We start from the raw sequence: 18,082 nt of genomic DNA, 5'->3' as shown, positions 1-18,082 counted from the left end.
CGACAGGCATGACAAAACACAGAACAAACACACACTCCCGTTTCTACTGTCCGAAAATTATGGAACCGCGTACTTGTACGCACCCTGAATTTTACCAGGAAATCTAAACTTGAACAGAGCTAAAAGCCCGACAAAAGCTAACACTGACAAACAACAACTGAAAAACAACAATTAACAAACACACCCATTCGTTTCTGCTATCTGAATTCGCGCTAAATGCGTGAGCGATTCCAAGAGCAAGCACACCGTTTGAAGAAAGCCTAACAAATGTAGCTCAACACAGCCCTCGCCACAATAGCCGGGTGGGAGGCGGCACGATTCACAAAAAACGACTTTTCTTGCTGATTTTGCTTTTAAAACACGGTTAACTAGCCCCCCCAATTAAGCGCTCCAAGTTTTTCTTACTTCTCATTCCTTCCTGCGTCTTCCGCGTCCTGTCATGCAATGAAGCATGGCAAGAATTAGTAACTGTAGCATATGAAAGTCATTTTCACCATTCCATTTCGAAATTTGCTTCCATGAGCAGGCACACAGCCGCCCGTTTTTTGTTCACATTGGCTATGAAAATCCAATATTCATACTTACTTCCAACCAAATTGCAGTGAAATCCAGATTCGATTCACGGAGACGATAATTTCTACCCTCTGCGTTAAGCGCCCAGATACCCGTATTGATGCTGGAATTGTAATAGCTATGACTGCAAAACTTAAGCACCTTCATCAACATAACAGTTATAATGCGTGTCATGCTTTATCGAGCAAAGGGCACGCACAAGAATCGTGAAGCATGACAAGATACACGCTAACAAACAACAACTAACAGACACACACACACACACATTTCTCCACTCAGAAAATTATTAAGCAGCATAATACGACATACTCTGAATTTTACCGATAAAACTAGGTTTGAACACAGCTACAAGCACGACAAACGCGCAATCTATCAACCTACAACAATAACTGACGGTTAACTAGCAAACACACCATTTAATTCTACGCTAAAGGCATGAGCGATTCGATAAGAACAAAGCACACCGCTTTATGAAAGCCTAACAGCTATGTAGTTTTAATACGGCCCTCGCTGCGATAACAGCGTGCAAGGCTCATAAAATCGGTGCGAATCCTTGTAAATTAGCGTGCCCAAAACAAGCACTTCACCTTGCCCACAAGTCATTCCACAAAGAACTCTATTAAAAAAACGCGCGCGATAAACCTCATTTTTTAAACTAATATTTCGCGCAATCGTACATAACTTCTTCACTCGACCGACAGGAATAGGCATACACAAAGAACTTACTTGCCAAGTGGGGTCCCCGCATAAAATACGCCCGCACACAACAACAACAATAAATGATGACGATTAGATGGGGTGTGGTGGGGTGCTGCGGTGGGGTGAGGCACGCACACAGACACACATACAGACTCACATTTTTCATTACACACAACGAACGTCGCGAGTCTTCACAGTCACAGAAATCCATATTATTTCTCTAAGTCAATTCATCGCAAAACACTGCCCATATATACTATGTATGCAGCCATGAAACAATAGAGCTTCGGTTCGGATGTAATAGGATTCACCGTCTGCCGACCGACGCGTACGAGAGAGAGATGAAAAAAGAAAGAAAAACACGAGGTGAAAGCAGGCCAGGAATGCGCGTTGGCTATGGCTATGCGTACAGAAAAAAAGAAAGAAACGGTGTCATCATGCTCATATGCAGCATCTCTAATACCATCTCCCTATTATTATTACTATTTTCAACAACATCAACACCATAATACAGATGGGCTACACGAAGTTCTGATTCTTTCCTTTTACTTGTATTCGCTTCCACTAAAATAATTTGAAGGAATAATATACAGTGGAACAGGAAAATGAGAACAGAATTTCAGCATACGCTACACGCTCGAAACCTTTCTGAATATATCCTGCAGGTACTGGAATAAAGATTTATCGCAAAGATAACCATCTGCTGCACGTCGTATTTTTTAAAATAAGAAATGGTAAAAACACTCGCTCTCAGCGTGTTAAACGCTATATGTAGCAAATAATAACAACAATATCAGAGCATTTTTGTTCTTTATTTCGTTATTTCCAAGAGCTCATTACTTTGTGCGAGCCATAGAAAAATTAAAAATTTCTGCTTTGCTGCCGTTAAAGTAGCACGAAAGCGCACTCGAATAGCAAAGTGCATATTGTCAAGCATAACAAATGCACACGCTAACGACAACAATAACTACTAACAAACACAACCCTTCATTTCTACTGTCTGAATTCGCGGTAGGAGCGTATAAGTGCTTTCACAAGAACAAGCACAGTGCTTGAAGAAAGTCTATAACAAATGTAGCTCAACGCAGCCCTTCCCACAATCACCGTGTTGAAGGCTGTCTTTTCTTTCTGATTTTACTTTAAAAGCGTAGCTTAAACAGTTTTTCGCACATAACATTTCTGCTTGCTACGTGACGCGTCCTATCATGTAATAAAGCAGGGAAAGAATTACTAAATTTAGCACACAAAAAAATGTTTTGCGATACCGATTCGCAATTCGCTTTCATGAGCAGGCACATCCCTTCCCTTGTTTGTTCACAACTTCACAGCGCGCATGAAATTTAAACACGATTTCTTAAAATGCAACAAATTACTGCAGAATCGTCTCACGGGGGCTGGAATTTCTACCATCTGCGTTAAGCGCTCAGATACCCGCATTTTTGCACAAATAGCAAAATAGCTATGTCTGCAAAAAGTAAGCACCTTCAACAAGTTCATAATTCCTGTCATGCCTTATCGAGCAATGTGCATACCGACAGGCATGACAAAACACAGAACAAACACACCCATTTCTGCTGACAGAACTGAGCTGTACAATGAGGCACGGAGCAACCCGGGCAAAACAAGGGCTCACACATTCAGTGAGCAGTGACTACTCCTTGATCAGCATTATAATACCACATACTGTGAATTTTACCCCGAAGACTCAGCTTGAACACAGCTACGGGCATGACAAATGCACGTGCTAAACAAAAAACTGACAAACACACGCTTGCACTGATACTGTCTGAACTCGCGTCAAGTGAGTTCCAGCATAAGAACAAGCACTCCGGTTCTTGCTGTTGTTGTTGCTCTTAACTAACAAATGCAGCTTGATGCAGCCCTCGCTGTGATGACCGCGTGGAAGGCTCATAAAATCGATTCGAATCCTGGTAAAATAGCGCGTCCACAACAAGCACTTCACCTTGTTTGCAGGGCACCCTGTACCCATCTCTTTTCAGAAAACGCGATAAACTTTATTTTTAATCAATATTTCGCGCTACAGTACTTTTCTTTCACATGAAAAGGCGTACACAATGCGGAGATTACTTACTTACTTTTCAAGTGACTTCCTAGCTTCACAAATACACACGCCCACACATATTTTTCATACACACAACGAGCGTCGCCTATTCAAACTCCCAAAAGTGTCTTCTTCCCAGCCACATTATTCCTCAGGTCAATAATTATCCAACGACAAAATACGCAACACACATATGCGCCAGTGGTACAAAGGACAGCGCGTCTTCGCACCGGATGTAATAGGAACTTCCACGCAGACGACACCAGCTAAAAACAAATAAAGCAGCTCAGAAATGAACATTGCCATTGCGTACAGAAAGACATCGAGCTCCATGCAGTAATAAAAAAAGATGAATAACACAGAATTGGAATTCGTTGCCTCTTGCTTTATTCACTTACACCAAAATATTTTGAAACAATACTACAGAAGTGAGTCAAGCAATTGAGCAAAGAATACATCTGGATTCGCTATACACACAGCACCTCTAAGCCATTTTTAAACCAAACGAGAATGCATGTATTCATTAGTATGCTATAATAATCGTAACAAAAAAGAAAAAAAAGAAGAAAGGAATGCATGTTCGCTATACATCCATGAGAAAACGGTGCCGAGCTTTTGCGCAGCAGTTACGATACAGAAGGGTTATGTTTGCTTTTATTTCGTTGCACCCATATATTTTGCAAGAATACTATAGAGTGGAACGGGTAAATGCGATCATCATTCGCTACACACTGTAGCTGTCATCATTTTTAAACCAAACCAGTTGACATGTGTTCATCAGCATCCGACCTTTCACTAGATAGATAAGTTGCTAATGACACTCACAAAATTGTCATTCCAACATCATTGACTGCAAGCTTCAGTGCCCAACAGAGCAATGCGCGCCCATCAGCAGGCCTTGGACTCACTTCGCACACATGCGATACCTTTCTTAATATATCCTACTGCCACCGGAATCAAATGTTTATATGTTTATCGCAAGGATAATCATCTGCCTCGTGTCGTATTTTTTATCTTTTAAGAGACGCCAAAAGAGCCTCACTCTCGTCGTGTTAAACAGTACGTAGGGACTGATACAATAGAGGGCAGGGTAATTTTTCTTTATTTATTTTATTTTTTCTTTAGAGTTTATTACTTTGTACGAGTCATCTAAATTTAACATGTCTGCTTTGCCGCTGTTAAAGTGATGAAACAGTGGGCTCGCACGGGGAATCGGTAACGGACCGCGCGCGCGATTGAGTCAGCGTGTTCAAACCGCGAGAACGGGCCCGCATGCGGCTCGCGTGGGGACGCGGTTCAGGCGCACTGTTTCATCACTTTAACAGCGGCAAAGCAGACATGTTAAATTTAGATGACTCGTACAAAGTAATAAACTCTAAAGAAAAAATAAAATAAATAAAGAAAAATTACCCTGCCCTCTATTGTATCAGTCCCTACGTACTGTTTAACACGACGAGAGTGAGGCTCTTTTGGCGTCTCTTAAAAGATAAAAAATACGACACGAGGCAGATGATTATCCTTGCGATAAACATATAAACATTTGATTCCGGTGGCAGTAGGATATATTAAGAAAGGTATCGTATGTGTGCGAAGTGAGTCCAAGGCCTGCTGATGGGCGCGCATTGCTCTGTTGGGCACTGAAGCTTGCAGTCAATGATGTTGGAATGACAATTTTGTGAGTGTCATTAGCAACTTATCTATCTAGTGAAAGGTCGGATGCTGATGAACACATGTCAACTGGTTTGGTTTAAAAATGATGACAGCTACAGTGTGTAGCGAATGATGATCGCATTTACCCGTTCCACTCTATAGTATTCTTGCAAAATATATGGGTGCAACGAAATAAAAGCAAACATAACCCTTCTGTATCGTAACTGCTGCGCAAAAGCTCGGCACCGTTTTCTCATGGATGTATAGCGAACATGCATTCCTTTCTTCTTTTTTTTTCTTTTTTGTTACGATTATTATAGCATACTAATGAATACATGCATTCTCGTTTGGTTTAAAAATGGCTTAGAGGTGCTGTGTGTATAGCGAATCCAGATGTATTCTTTGCTCAATTGCTTGACTCACTTCTGTAGTATTGTTTCAAAATATTTTGGTGTAAGTGAATAAAGCAAGAGGCAACGAATTCCAATTCTGTGTTATTCATCTTTTTTTATTACTGCATGGAGCTCGATGTCTTTCTGTACGCAATGGCAATGTTCATTTCTGAGCTGCTTTATTTGTTTTTAGCTGGTGTCGTCTGCGTGGAAGTTCCTATTACATCCGGTGCGAAGACGCGCTGTCCTTTGTACCACTGGCGCATATGTGTGTTGCGTATTTTGTCGTTGGATAATTATTGACCTGAGGAATAATGTGGCTGGGAAGAAGACACTTTTGGGAGTTTGAATAGGCGACGCTCGTTGTGTGTATGAAAAATATGTGTGGGCGTGTGTATTTGTGAAGCTAGGAAGTCACTTGAAAAGTAAGTAAGTAATCTCCGCATTGTGTACGCCTTTTCATGTGAAAGAAAAGTACTGTAGCGCGAAATATTGATTAAAAATAAAGTTTATCGCGTTTTCTGAAAAGAGATGGGTACAGGGTGCCCTGCAAACAAGGTGAAGTGCTTGTTGTGGACGCGCTATTTTACCAGGATTCGAATCGATTTTATGAGCCTTCCACGCGGTCATCACAGCGAGGGCTGCATCAAGCTGCATTTGTTAGTTAAGAGCAACAACAACAGCAAGAACCGGAGTGCTTGTTCTTATGCTGGAACTCACTTGACGCGAGTTCAGACAGTATCAGTGCAAGCGTGTGTTTGTCAGTTTTTTGTTTAGCACGTGCATTTGTCATGCCCGTAGCTGTGTTCAAGCTGAGTCTTCGGGGTAAAATTCACAGTATGTGGTATTATAATGCTGATCAAGGAGTAGTCACTGCTCACTGAATGTGTGAGCCCTTGTTTTGCCCGGGTTGCTCCGTGCCTCATTGTACAGCTCAGTTCTGTCAGCAGAAATGGGTGTGTTTGTTCTGTGTTTTGTCATGCCTGTCGGTATGCACATTGCTCGATAAGGCATGACAGGAATTATGAACTTGTTGAAGGTGCTTACTTTTTGCAGACATAGCTATTTTGCTATTTGTGCAAAAATGCGGGTATCTGAGCGCTTAACGCAGATGGTAGAAATTCCAGCCCCCGTGAGACGATTCTGCAGTAATTTGTTGCATTTTAAGAAATCGTGTTTAAATTTCATGCGCGCTGTGAAGTTGTGAACAAACAAGGGAAGGGATGTGCCTGCTCATGAAAGCGAATTGCGAATCGGTATCGCAAAACATTTTTTTGTGTGCTAAATTTAGTAATTCTTTCCCTGCTTTATTACATGATAGGACGCGTCACGTAGCAAGCAGAAATGTTATGTGCGAAAAACTGTTTAAGCTACGCTTTTAAAGCAAAATCAGAAAGAAAAGACAGCCTTCAACACGGTGATTGTGGGAAGGGCTGCGTTGAGCTACATTTGTTATAGACTTTCTTCAAGCACTGTGCTTGTTCTTGTGAAAGCACTTATACGCTCCTACCGCGAATTCAGACAGTAGAAATGAAGGGTTGTGTTTGTTAGTAGTTATTGTTGTCGTTAGCGTGTGCATTTGTTATGCTTGACAATATGCACTTTGCTATTCGAGTGCGCTTTCGTGCTACTTTAACGGCAGCAAAGCAGAAATTTTTAATTTTTCTATGGCTCGCACAAAGTAATGAGCTCTTGGAAATAACGAAATAAAGAACAAAAATGCTCTGATATTGTTGTTATTATTTGCTACATATAGCGTTTAACACGCTGAGAGCGAGTGTTTTTACCATTTCTTATTTTAAAAAATACGACGTGCAGCAGATGGTTATCTTTGCGATAAATCTTTATTCCAGTACCTGCAGGATATATTCAGAAAGGTTTCGAGCGTGTAGCGTATGCTGAAATTCTGTTCTCATTTTCCTGTTCCACTGTATATTATTCCTTCAAATTATTTTAGTGGAAGCGAATACAAGTAAAAGGAAAGAATCAGAACTTCGTGTAGCCCATCTGTATTATGGTGTTGATGTTGTTGAAAATAGTAATAATAATAGGGAGATGGTATTAGAGATGCTGCATATGAGCATGATGACACCGTTTCTTTCTTTTTTTCTGTACGCATAGCCATAGCCAACGCGCATTCCTGGCCTGCTTTCACCTCGTGTTTTTCTTTCTTTTTTCATCTCTCTCTCGTACGCGTCGGTCGGCAGACGGTGAATCCTATTACATCCGAACCGAAGCTCTATTGTTTCATGGCTGCATACATAGTATATATGGGCAGTGTTTTGCGATGAATAATTATTGACTTAGAGAAATAATATGGATTTCTGTGACTGTGAAGACTCGCGACGTTCGTTGTGTGTAATGAAAAATGTGAGTCTGTATGTGTGTCTGTGTGCGTGCCTCACCCCACCGCAGCACCCCACCACACCCCATCTAATCGTCATCATTTATTGTTGTTGTTGTGTGCGGGCGTATTTTATGCGGGGACCCCACTTGGCAAGTAAGTTCTTTGTGTATGCCTATTCCTGTCGGTCGAGTGAAGAAGTTATGTACGATTGCGCGAAATATTAGTTTAAAAAATGAGGTTTATCGCGCGCGTTTTTTTAATAGAGTTCTTTGTGGAATGACTTGTGGGCAAGGTGAAGTGCTTGTTTTGGGCACGCTAATTTACAAGGATTCGCACCGATTTTATGAGCCTTGCACGCTGTTATCGCAGCGAGGGCCGTATTAAAACTACATAGCTGTTAGGCTTTCATAAAGCGGTGTGCTTTGTTCTTATCGAATCGCTCATGCCTTTAGCGTAGAATTAAATGGTGTGTTTGCTAGTTAACCGTCAGTTATTGTTGTAGGTTGATAGATTGCGCGTTTGTCGTGCTTGTAGCTGTGTTCAAACCTAGTTTTATCGGTAAAATTCAGAGTATGTCGTATTATGCTGCTTAATAATTTTCTGAGAGGAGAAATGTGTGTGTGTGTGTGTCTGTTAGTTGTTGTTTGTTAGCGTGTATCTTGTCATGCTTCACGATTCTTGTGCGTGCCCTTTGCTCGATAAAGCATGACACGCATTATAACTGTTATGTTGATGAAGGTGCTTAAGTTTTGCAGTCATAGCTATTACAATTCCAGCATCAATACGGGTATCTGGGCGCTTAACGCAGAGGGTAGAAATTATCGTCTCCGTGAATCGAATCTGGATTTCACTGCAATTTGGTTGGAAGTAAGTATGAATATTGGATTTTCATAGCCAATGTGAACAAAAAACGGGCGGCTGTGTGCCTGCTCATGGAAGCAAATTTCGAAATGGAATGGTGAAAATGACTTTCATATGCTACAGTTACTAATTCTTGCCATGCTTCATTGCATGACAGGACGCGGAAGACGCAGGAAGGAATGAGAAGTAAGAAAAACTTGGAGCGCTTAATTGGGGGGGCTAGTTAACCGTGTTTTAAAAGCAAAATCAGCAAGAAAAGTCGTTTTTTGTGAATCGTGCCGCCTCCCACCCGGCTATTGTGGCGAGGGCTGTGTTGAGCTACATTTGTTAGGCTTTCTTCAAACGGTGTGCTTGCTCTTGGAATCGCTCACGCATTTAGCGCGAATTCAGATAGCAGAAACGAATGGGTGTGTTTGTTAATTGTTGTTTTTCAGTTGTTGTTTGTCAGTGTTAGCTTTTGTCGGGCTTTTAGCTCTGTTCAAGTTTAGATTTCCTGGTAAAATTCAGGGTGCGTACAAGTACGCGGTTCCATAATTTTCGGACAGTAGAAACGGGAGTGTGTGTTTGTTCTGTGTTTTGTCATGCCTGTCGGTATGCACATTGCTCGATAAGGCATGACACGTATTATGACTTATGTGTTGATGATGGTGCTTAATTTTGCAGTCGTAGCGCAGAAAATCGGGTATCTGAGCGTTCAATGCAAATTTCCGTCTCTGTGAGACGAATCTGCTGCAGTTTGTTCCATTTCAAGTAATAATAATTAAATTTCATAGCGAACGTGAACCAAAAAGGGAGGGTTGTGTGTCTGCTCATGGAAGCAAGCTGCAAAACGGAATGGTGAAAATGCGTTTCATATGCTAAATTTATTCATTCTTGCCCTGCGTCACTGCATGACACATCATGTAGCAAGCAGAAATGGGGGTTGAGGAAAACTTGGCGCGCTTTATGGTTAATAATAATAATAATAATAATTGGGGGTTTACGTCGCGAGACAACTGAGATCGCGCTTTGTGGATAGTGCGCTACTTTTAAAGAGCAAAATCAGAAAGAAAATATGATTTTCGCGCATTCAGTAAGCCTATTGATCACTTTGAGTGGTCCAGGCTCGCTTATTATTTTCTCATCTTCAATAGGGGCAGTTATTTTAGACAGAAGCAACAGCGTCCATGAAGAGAGCGATAATTAGTTTCTTGAATTGTTGTACAAAAAATGTTGATATGGTTCACAATGATTGAAAGTAGAAAAAGCGCTTTTTGATATGTTTATTTAGTCATTTAGTAAGTCTTCGAGGAAATAGCGCTTAATTGCAAGGCTCAGTTGTTGTTTTTTTTTTCTCAGCCTTTGTGCATGGATGGTGTTTCCTTTAATGAGTGAATATAATTTATGACTGTTAAAAATTAGAGTAATTTCATATGACCTTCAATAACAGGAGCAAGAGCATTTTTTGTAGTAGTATTAGTTTTTGTAATCTTTAATGTAAGAATGAAAAATCAGTAATAGCGCAGTAAAGAAAATAATATGGCGATGTAAATTCAATTAATACCAGGGAGCATGAAGCACTCTTGTCTGGCGCGCATTCTTCACTCCTGATAGCAAGAGCGAACTTTGAAACGTTGACCGTTTGGGCGGTGGTTGGGTGCTCACAGGAGCAGCCTCAGACAATGGGAGGAAATGATGACGTCAAACAGCGCGGTGTCTGGTAGACCAGTGCTTCATTCTCGCAGGGGAAGCTAGGGCAACGGTTGTGGTGTAGGTGCGCACCCGTCTGGATTTCGCTTTAATGCAAGATTTCCATAAACAGTGACGTCATAATTGGTTACTATATTTAATGAATAACAGAGGGGGATTTGCGAAGCTCTCCTCTCTGGACGACCTTTGGAACGGATGACGTCACGACCAATGACAGTGCAGAGCTCCTGATGCCCTGGCGGAGAAATCAACGGACGCTTCATTGCTTCGGGTGGATCTCTGAGTGGCGGTCATGCTGTTGGTGCTCTCCTCGCCACGGATTTCGTGACGAGCGACTGTTTTTGACTGAGTGATGTGTGTGGAAATACTTCGGTGCCGGTGAGTTGTCGTTTCAATACTTCTTCTGTTGTCGCGTTTACCTACCCCCTAACTGCGATTACTTGTCAGCGTGTATTGGAGTAGTGTATGTTTGTCGATTTACCTTGTTGCGATTAGCAGAAAGTCTTCCCCTTGTTGTTATTATTCTTGTCCGTGCATGCCCAAACATGTTCGCAATTCCCTTGTACGCCATTCTGTCAATGACCCTTGTTGCTATTCTCGTCGGCGCATGCCCGCACATATTCGCGATGGTGAAAATTTTGTGTGTGTGTGCCTGTTTTCGCGCGTGTTTTCCCCTCGTTAGCACTTTTTTTGTTTTGTTTCTTTCTGCATTCCACGGAAGTCCCCATGATGACAGCGGTGCTGCCACCTGACGTGATGCTTTCCGACCTGCCTGGTGTGACGCTTTGCAAATGGCGGCGCCCATGGGCTGATGCTGTTACCGAACCTGGACTGACACATTAATGAATTGAATGTGTATAGTAATGACTTGAATTATTAAATGAGTTTAGAAAGTGCATTTATGCGTATGTGCGCTTCTTTTCGTGTGTCTCGTTATAGAATAACACGACTTAACGATAATTTGATATTTTCCTCCTCTCTCTCTCTCGTTGGAATGAATAGTAATTGAATTTATTAATTGAAAATTATATTCTACGCTCTATTATCACATTCTTATGCGTGTATGAGCGATTTTAAGTGAAAAAATCGAAAAAAAATTTTTTTAAAAAATTGGGTGGGGGTGCAAATTGCAAAATTGGGGGTAACAGGGGGGGTGAGAGAGGAGGAAGGTGTCATGTTGCTCGTTAAGTCGTGTTTATCCAATACTACTGGCATCCTATGCGTATACTTGCATAGAAGACTGATTATCATATTTGAAAATCATTTAGGCTGTTGCTTGCTGAGAAGTAAAGCCTTTAAACGGGTCACGACCGGTCAGCCCACGCTATCCCAGAGAAACGTAAAAAAGAAGTTTTTCTTCTTCTTTTTTTTTACAGCGATGTGAACATGAATTGAAAGTTTCACAGCGAAGAGTGTAATAGAAGCGGATAAAATAGGCACCGGGAATACCGAAACTAATTCCACTCTGACATCACAATAATAATTGGGTGTTTACGTCGCAAGACAACTGAGATCTCTGACATCACAGCCCTCGTGTCCGCCAGTGAGGCGGCGCACAAGAAATCACGTGGTTACGGCTGCCAGTGGGAATGGACGCAACTCTGAGCTCTGTGACGTCACCGCTTTGCTCGGGAGTGCGTTCGAGGGCTTGTATCTCGCTAAGTACAACAGCTAGAAGGATGATTCTTTTTTTCCTCAGTCTTCTGCGTGCGGTACAATGTGTCCATAATGTAATGATCCACATCTCTGAACGTATCCTAACCCCTTTCGTCTCGAGTTTGAAACGTGTGGTGTCTTAGTGCTTTGTACGGTGTTCTTCTCGCGCTGCTTCCCAAAGCATGTTCTCTCACCATGCAGCCGACTGTGCTCCAGGTGTTAGCCCTTGTCTAAGTTATCGTGCTAGCCAGGTATCTAAGCTAAACACTGTTGTACGGGGCGGTTTGCAAACAATGTTATCGTGTTGACTTTGTTACGTTGAGCTTGAGGCCTAACAAGAAATCCTGACCCTAGCGTATCGATCACTTCGAGGAGAAGCAGGTAGTGCTTGTAATGCTTCCTTCGTATCCGGAAGCTGATTTTTTGTTTCCGAGGGATGTTCCATATAGAGCAAAACAACAACAAGGCGAGTCATTCTGCTTGGCAGAAGTGTACACTCCAACTATAATAAACCCTTGTGAGGAGCATACTAAGTTCATGGGACATTCAGGTTTTTAGATTGTTTCTCGGAGTATCCTTACTCTCTGTACTGATTGGTTGTGTATCACTGGAGTGATGCTTGGTCTGCGCTGCTTGTGTTGGCATGACTTCATTGGAAGTAGAAATATGTGATATCTGTGAAAAGGCAGCGGAGAAGTAGCGGCTTGTTGCTATGGGGGCCCAATGAGTACAGCAGTACTCAACCAAGGGGAACCCAATAAGTAAAGCGCGAATTTTCATGTCAATGCATGTTTATATGTATAGTATATATATATTCAATAAGAATCAGAAGTGGAGACAGTGCTTCTACAGGAAAATGTATAAAGGGGTACTTTATTAAAAGCTAAGAGGGGGTACTCGACGCTTCGACAGCGGCGCTGTCTTCAACAGGCATGAGGTATTATGGTGACGCACGTCAGTTCCAAAGAATGAGAGGGTAGCATGTACAAGGGGAGAGGGCAGCGCACGTACTTTGTCAAAGAAAGGTAAAAGGGTAAAATTAATCACAGGCAGTAATGTTCCTCGTCGGAGGGCAGTGATTTCTTGGGGTATATTCCCTTTCTAGTCCCCCTTTTATACCTTTCCCTGTAGAAGCACTGTCTCCACTTCTCATTCTTATTGAATATCTTCATTTTTCGTAGTCATCCGCGTTCCTCTAATTCCTCGCGTTCCTCTAATTTTAGTTATATATATATATATATATATAACTAAAATAAAATAATAAGACATGGACGACAGATTACAGGAAAGTAAACAAAAACTAATTTATCTAATGGGTAGTTTAACACATAGATTACAATATGCTATGAAATGTCGACCGTTCTTTTAAACGTTTCATAGCATATTATAATCTATGTGTTAAACTACCCATTACATAAATCAGTTTTTGTTAACTTTCCTGTAATCTGTCGTCCACGTCTTATTATTTTGCTTTTATTCAACTTCGTAGCCGTCTGAGATATTAACCCCTTTAACCTATATTCAGGGTGTTTCTTTAACTCGAATCCCACCTTGAAAAAATAAGGGCTCATTGCATCACAACGAAAGCACTGCATAGTATTACTAGTACCCTAAAGTGTTTCATAGTATTTTTGTACCGCAATTAATTAATTAATTGGTGGAAATTAATTTTATAACTTTATAGTTACGAGGATTACAACGAATGTGTCAATTGTGAAGTTGTAGGCGCTGCCATGAGCAAACGAATCCTGTGTCTTGCAACACTCTAGCTGTAACAACTCGTTTTTTCCCCCGAGTCTGCAGAAATGGGCCCGAACTTGCGAAACTTGGACGGAGCATCTTTCCGTCGCGTGAAAACAGCGCTCCATCGCAGAGCCCTCTCATGTCCACTTCACGTAGAAGGATATATGCGATCTATTCACCTACACACTCTTCTATCACCCATGCATAGTGCCATATCTGCTAGACTATCAGGAGGCACGCTGACCATGACAACGCGGCGCTTTGTCTTTTTATTGTTTGTTTGATTTCCTCATATTTTTTCATTCTTTCGCCGTGAAGGAACTCAAAGTATGCGACAGGGAAGGTTATCTTTCCACGGAAGCACCTTGAACCTGTAGCATGTGTTTACAAAAGAGAAAAAACAAAAAACAAAAAAAGAACAAGCAAACCAGAAAACACAAGAGCTCTCGCGGGTGGCATTTGTTCAGCTGCTCTTTTAACGTTTACGCATTTACTCATTTACAGCCACTCTCTGTAAAATGGTTTGTGGCACAAGCATTGCTTTATTCTAGCGAAAAGCCAGCGGGTATGATGCTTCTCCTAAGTGCCGCACAGGGAAAACAGAAAAGAGCAAGATAAAAGTAATTGCTTCTTTTTGGCGTCACTTATTTTAATGACAACTTATTTAAAGATAGAACAACGTGAGTCTGCATTTCGCACGTGTATTCCAACATAACAGAAACAATATTATGGATATTCAGGTGCTCGAAGAGGTCGCCGTGCGTTATCACACGAAATCGGCATCACCTAATTGTGTTCTCGATCGCCCTCGCCAACATGTCCTCTGGGATCTCACGGCAAACTTGAGTGATCTTCGCCTTGAGGGCATCAGGCGTTGTCGTGTCCTCGACGTACACGCTGTCCCTCACATATCCCCATAAGAAGAAATCCAGAGGCGTAAGGTCCGGGGATCTGGCAGGCCATGGCACTAGTCCGAATCTTCCCACCCACTGGTTAGGAAATACGTGGTTGAGATAGGCGCGAGCTGGGCTGGAGTTGTGTAAGGGAGCGCCATCGTGCTGAAACCACAGCTGGCCATATGGCGCGAGTGGGAGGATGGCGAATTCTTCCACGGGGCCCCGAAGAACCTCGTTTAGGTATCTGTCAGCGGTCAATGTCCCAACAAGGAAGACGGGTCCAATGAGGGTCCCGTCGCAAATGCCGCACCAGACGTTGAGGGACCATTTGTATCGATGATGGGACTTGCGGAGCCAATGGGGGTACTCCAATAATGAGCGTTGTGCGGGTTCACCTGCGCGTCCCGGGAGAAGTTTGCCTCGTCCGTCCAGATGACGTTACTCAAAAACTGCGGGTTCTGATCGGCAGTGCGCGAAAGCCAGTTGGCATAGTGCAACCGGTTTTCGAAGTCTCCTTGCTGCAACTGTTGATGCAGTTGAACGTGGTAAGGATGGAGGCAGGTCTCTTTTGCCACCCTCCACAACGTCTACAACGGAACGCCACTCTGACTGCTGGCCTCGCGGATGCTGGCTACAGGGTGTGCTTCAAAGGACGCCAGGACGTTGGTTCGAACGTCGTCTGAAGGTGTCGATGGACTACGACGCTTTCGGGAAAGCTTGCCAAATTCTTTCACCGTCTCGTACTGACGAACAATCGTCGCAAAGCTTGGTCTCCTGTCGGGATGCCACAGTGTGCCAAGATGCAACAATTCCAGCTGTTCGGTATGTTTATATATATTGAAGTCTTTGTCAGTGTCAGAGTGCATGTAAGCGGCCTTATGTCATGTATTCAACCCAAGCTTCGTTGTTTTTGATACTAAATAAGTGTTAGCAAGCTGAAAGGATTGTGTAGATTATGTGCAAGCACATCGCGACGTGGTATCGCGGTCGATGGTATTTCAGAAGGAAGGGCTCCACTTTTTCCGTTTCCCACTCAAAGAATCGGAGAAGAAACGCTTAAAGTATGGCTGCAGAAGATAAAACGAGAAGGGCTTTCACCACCTCAATATAGCAAGATTTGCTCCGAGCATTTTGAGAGCAATTCTGTTCACATCCAATTCGGCAGAGCAACACTGAAGTTAGATGCCGTCCCAACGAAGTTTTCGGCAAAAGGTTGAGTTTTAAACAGCTGCATGGACTATGGAAGCTGTCGACCCTCATTGCGAAGCTTTTTTAATCGTTCAGGGATCAGGGTTCAGACAGCGACTGATAATATCTGTTATTTCACTGTTACAGAAGGCGCCAGAGCCTCCACCACCACGCTAAAGGGCATTGTGCCCTGCACCTCCAAAGGACACTGAGACGAGTCAAACGGTGGTCAGTGAGGTAAGTGAAACGGTGGACAGTGATGAGCAGCTCGTTGACTGTGAAGGACACTTATCTCGACTGAAGGATGGATCAAAAAACACTGACCCGGATATAATGTCAAGCTTGCTTCACGAAATTGAAGAAAAAAGCACTGTTATCACGAACCTGAAAGAGGAGATAGCAATGACCCAGTGGAGGATAGGTCCTTTTGAAGTTGACCCGATGGCCAGGAAATACTACACGGGGCTTACAGATACGAAGCAGTTTCGAGCATTCTGCAACATGGTTCTTGTGTCGCGCACACCAGTATGCAGGAAGTTCAACCCCGAGGATGAGATCTTCATTTTACTTTGCAAACTGAGAACTGGGTGCACACATTACGACCTCGCACAACGTTTCGTGGTAGACAGGTCAACTATATCTAGGATTCTTGCATACTGGATAACCCGAGTGTACAAGAGCTTAAAAATAATTAACTTATGGCCTGAGCAAAGTGTGATTGATAAGACAATGCCCATTTCATTTATTCGAAGCTTCCCACAGTGTAGAGTGATCATAGACTGCACAGAAATCGAGATCCAGCAGCCATCAAATCCTACTGCACAACAGATGTGGTCTCACTACAAGAACACTAATACGTTGAAAGCTTTGGTTGGAATAACACCAAATGGAGCAATCTCTTTTGTGTCAGACTTATATGGAGGCAGTACATCTGACAAATACCTCCTTCAGAATTGTGGAGTGCTACAGCAGCTAGAAGAAAACGACCTTGTCCTTGCTGATCGTGGGTTCTCGGGATCCTTTACAGTTGATGGAAAAACGATAACTGTGGTGACCCCTCCATTTATGGACGGTCGTGCTCAGCTGACACATAGGGAGGTGCTACAAACACGAAATGTCGCACACAATAGAATCCATGTCGAAAGGGCAATAGGTCGCATAAAGACATTCAAGTACTTTGCAAAACCTATTGACATCAAGCTGCTATACGAAGCGGAGGAAGTGTTCTACATCTGTGCTTTCTTATGTAATGCTGGTGAACCCCTTATGAGCTGAATTTTAAATGCTATGTCCCGTCTTTGTAACTACATTGTTTTGCATCAAAAAGGTACATCAGTCTACTTCTATTCTATACTAGTGTGGTTCTCACAGTAAAAGAGAAACAAATGTAAGGAGAGATACACAAAGAAAATCCTTGTCCCTCTCAAACAAACCTCAGTACCGAGTTTAGTGTCCTGCTTTTGTGTACGTCTCAAGCAACTACATACGTAATATTCTATTATGTACATGGCTTCATGTACCCTGAACAATGGCAAAGATGATTTTTTTTTTATTTCTCAATGATATGTACAGGTCAGTTATGAATACACATGTTATGAAAAGACGGCTACATGTTATATCACATAAACTTCTATTCATTACATGAAGAGTCATTGGTGGATGCTAATACACACTCATTACTGTGTGGTATCTGTGCTCAATACCTGTGGAAGGAATTGCATAAAATAGAAGTCCCGCAGCTTGGGTACCAGGTGCTTCCACACATCACGTTCGAAACAGATTTTTTGTACGAAGGGTTCACTCTAAAAAAAAGGCAGAATTTCCTATCCACAGTTGCAGCAGGACGGTACTTCTACCATTTCGTGGCAATCCACACGCGAATTCTCCCCCGCGGGTATAAGCGACGGCGTCCCTTTCCCTTGCTCCTCTCTCTCACGTTTGCTCTAAGAGAAAATGGTAGAATTTCCTACCCAAGCTGGTAGAACGACAGATTCTACTCTGTAGTTTGTTTTTACTCTGCAGCTATACCCAAAAGGTAAAACTGGTTGAAGTAGAAATGTGGTTGCAATGCAGCTCTACCGAAATGGGTAGAAAATCATACCTTTTTTTCCTAGAGTGTTCTTTTGCGAGGTCAGCAATAACTACATAGAAGCAATGGTGTACACCAGTGATAGCCATTTGGCCCTGGACCTGATAAGAATACATATCATCCTGTTTCAAGGATAGTGATGAGCCATTACTCACAAGATAATGGTACATTCTGTCATTCAATGCTTCAGCCACAGGTTTTCCGTTAGCATTATACAGTGCTTTGCATTCAATGAGA

At 42.4% G+C, this 18,082-nt stretch overlaps 1 protein-coding gene across 1 annotated transcript; it reads left to right on the top strand.

Annotated features, from left to right (window-relative positions):
- Nucleotides 1–16,089: 16,089 nt before the first annotated feature.
- LOC135389197 (uncharacterized) lies at nucleotides 16,090–17,031 on the top strand. The gene has a single exon (XM_064619263.1). It carries the CDS (start codon nucleotides 16,090–16,092, stop codon nucleotides 17,029–17,031), a length of 942 nt encoding a protein of 313 aa, XP_064475333.1.
- Nucleotides 17,032–18,082: the final 1,051 nt, after the last annotated feature.

This window comes from Ornithodoros turicata, chromosome 3 (genome assembly GCF_037126465.1).
Source record: "Ornithodoros turicata isolate Travis chromosome 3, ASM3712646v1, whole genome shotgun sequence".
NCBI classification, from domain to species: Eukaryota; Metazoa; Arthropoda; class Arachnida; order Ixodida; family Argasidae; genus Ornithodoros; species Ornithodoros turicata.
The sequence above is the reverse complement of the archived record's forward strand: the minus strand, read 5'-3'. Positions and strand labels throughout refer to the sequence as shown.

Bases quoted from the DNA above. Each gene is read 5' to 3' on its own strand.
- LOC135389197 (XM_064619263.1), top strand. From the start codon at position 16,090: ATGTCAAGCTTGCTTCACGAAATTGAAGAAAAAAGCACTGTTATCACG.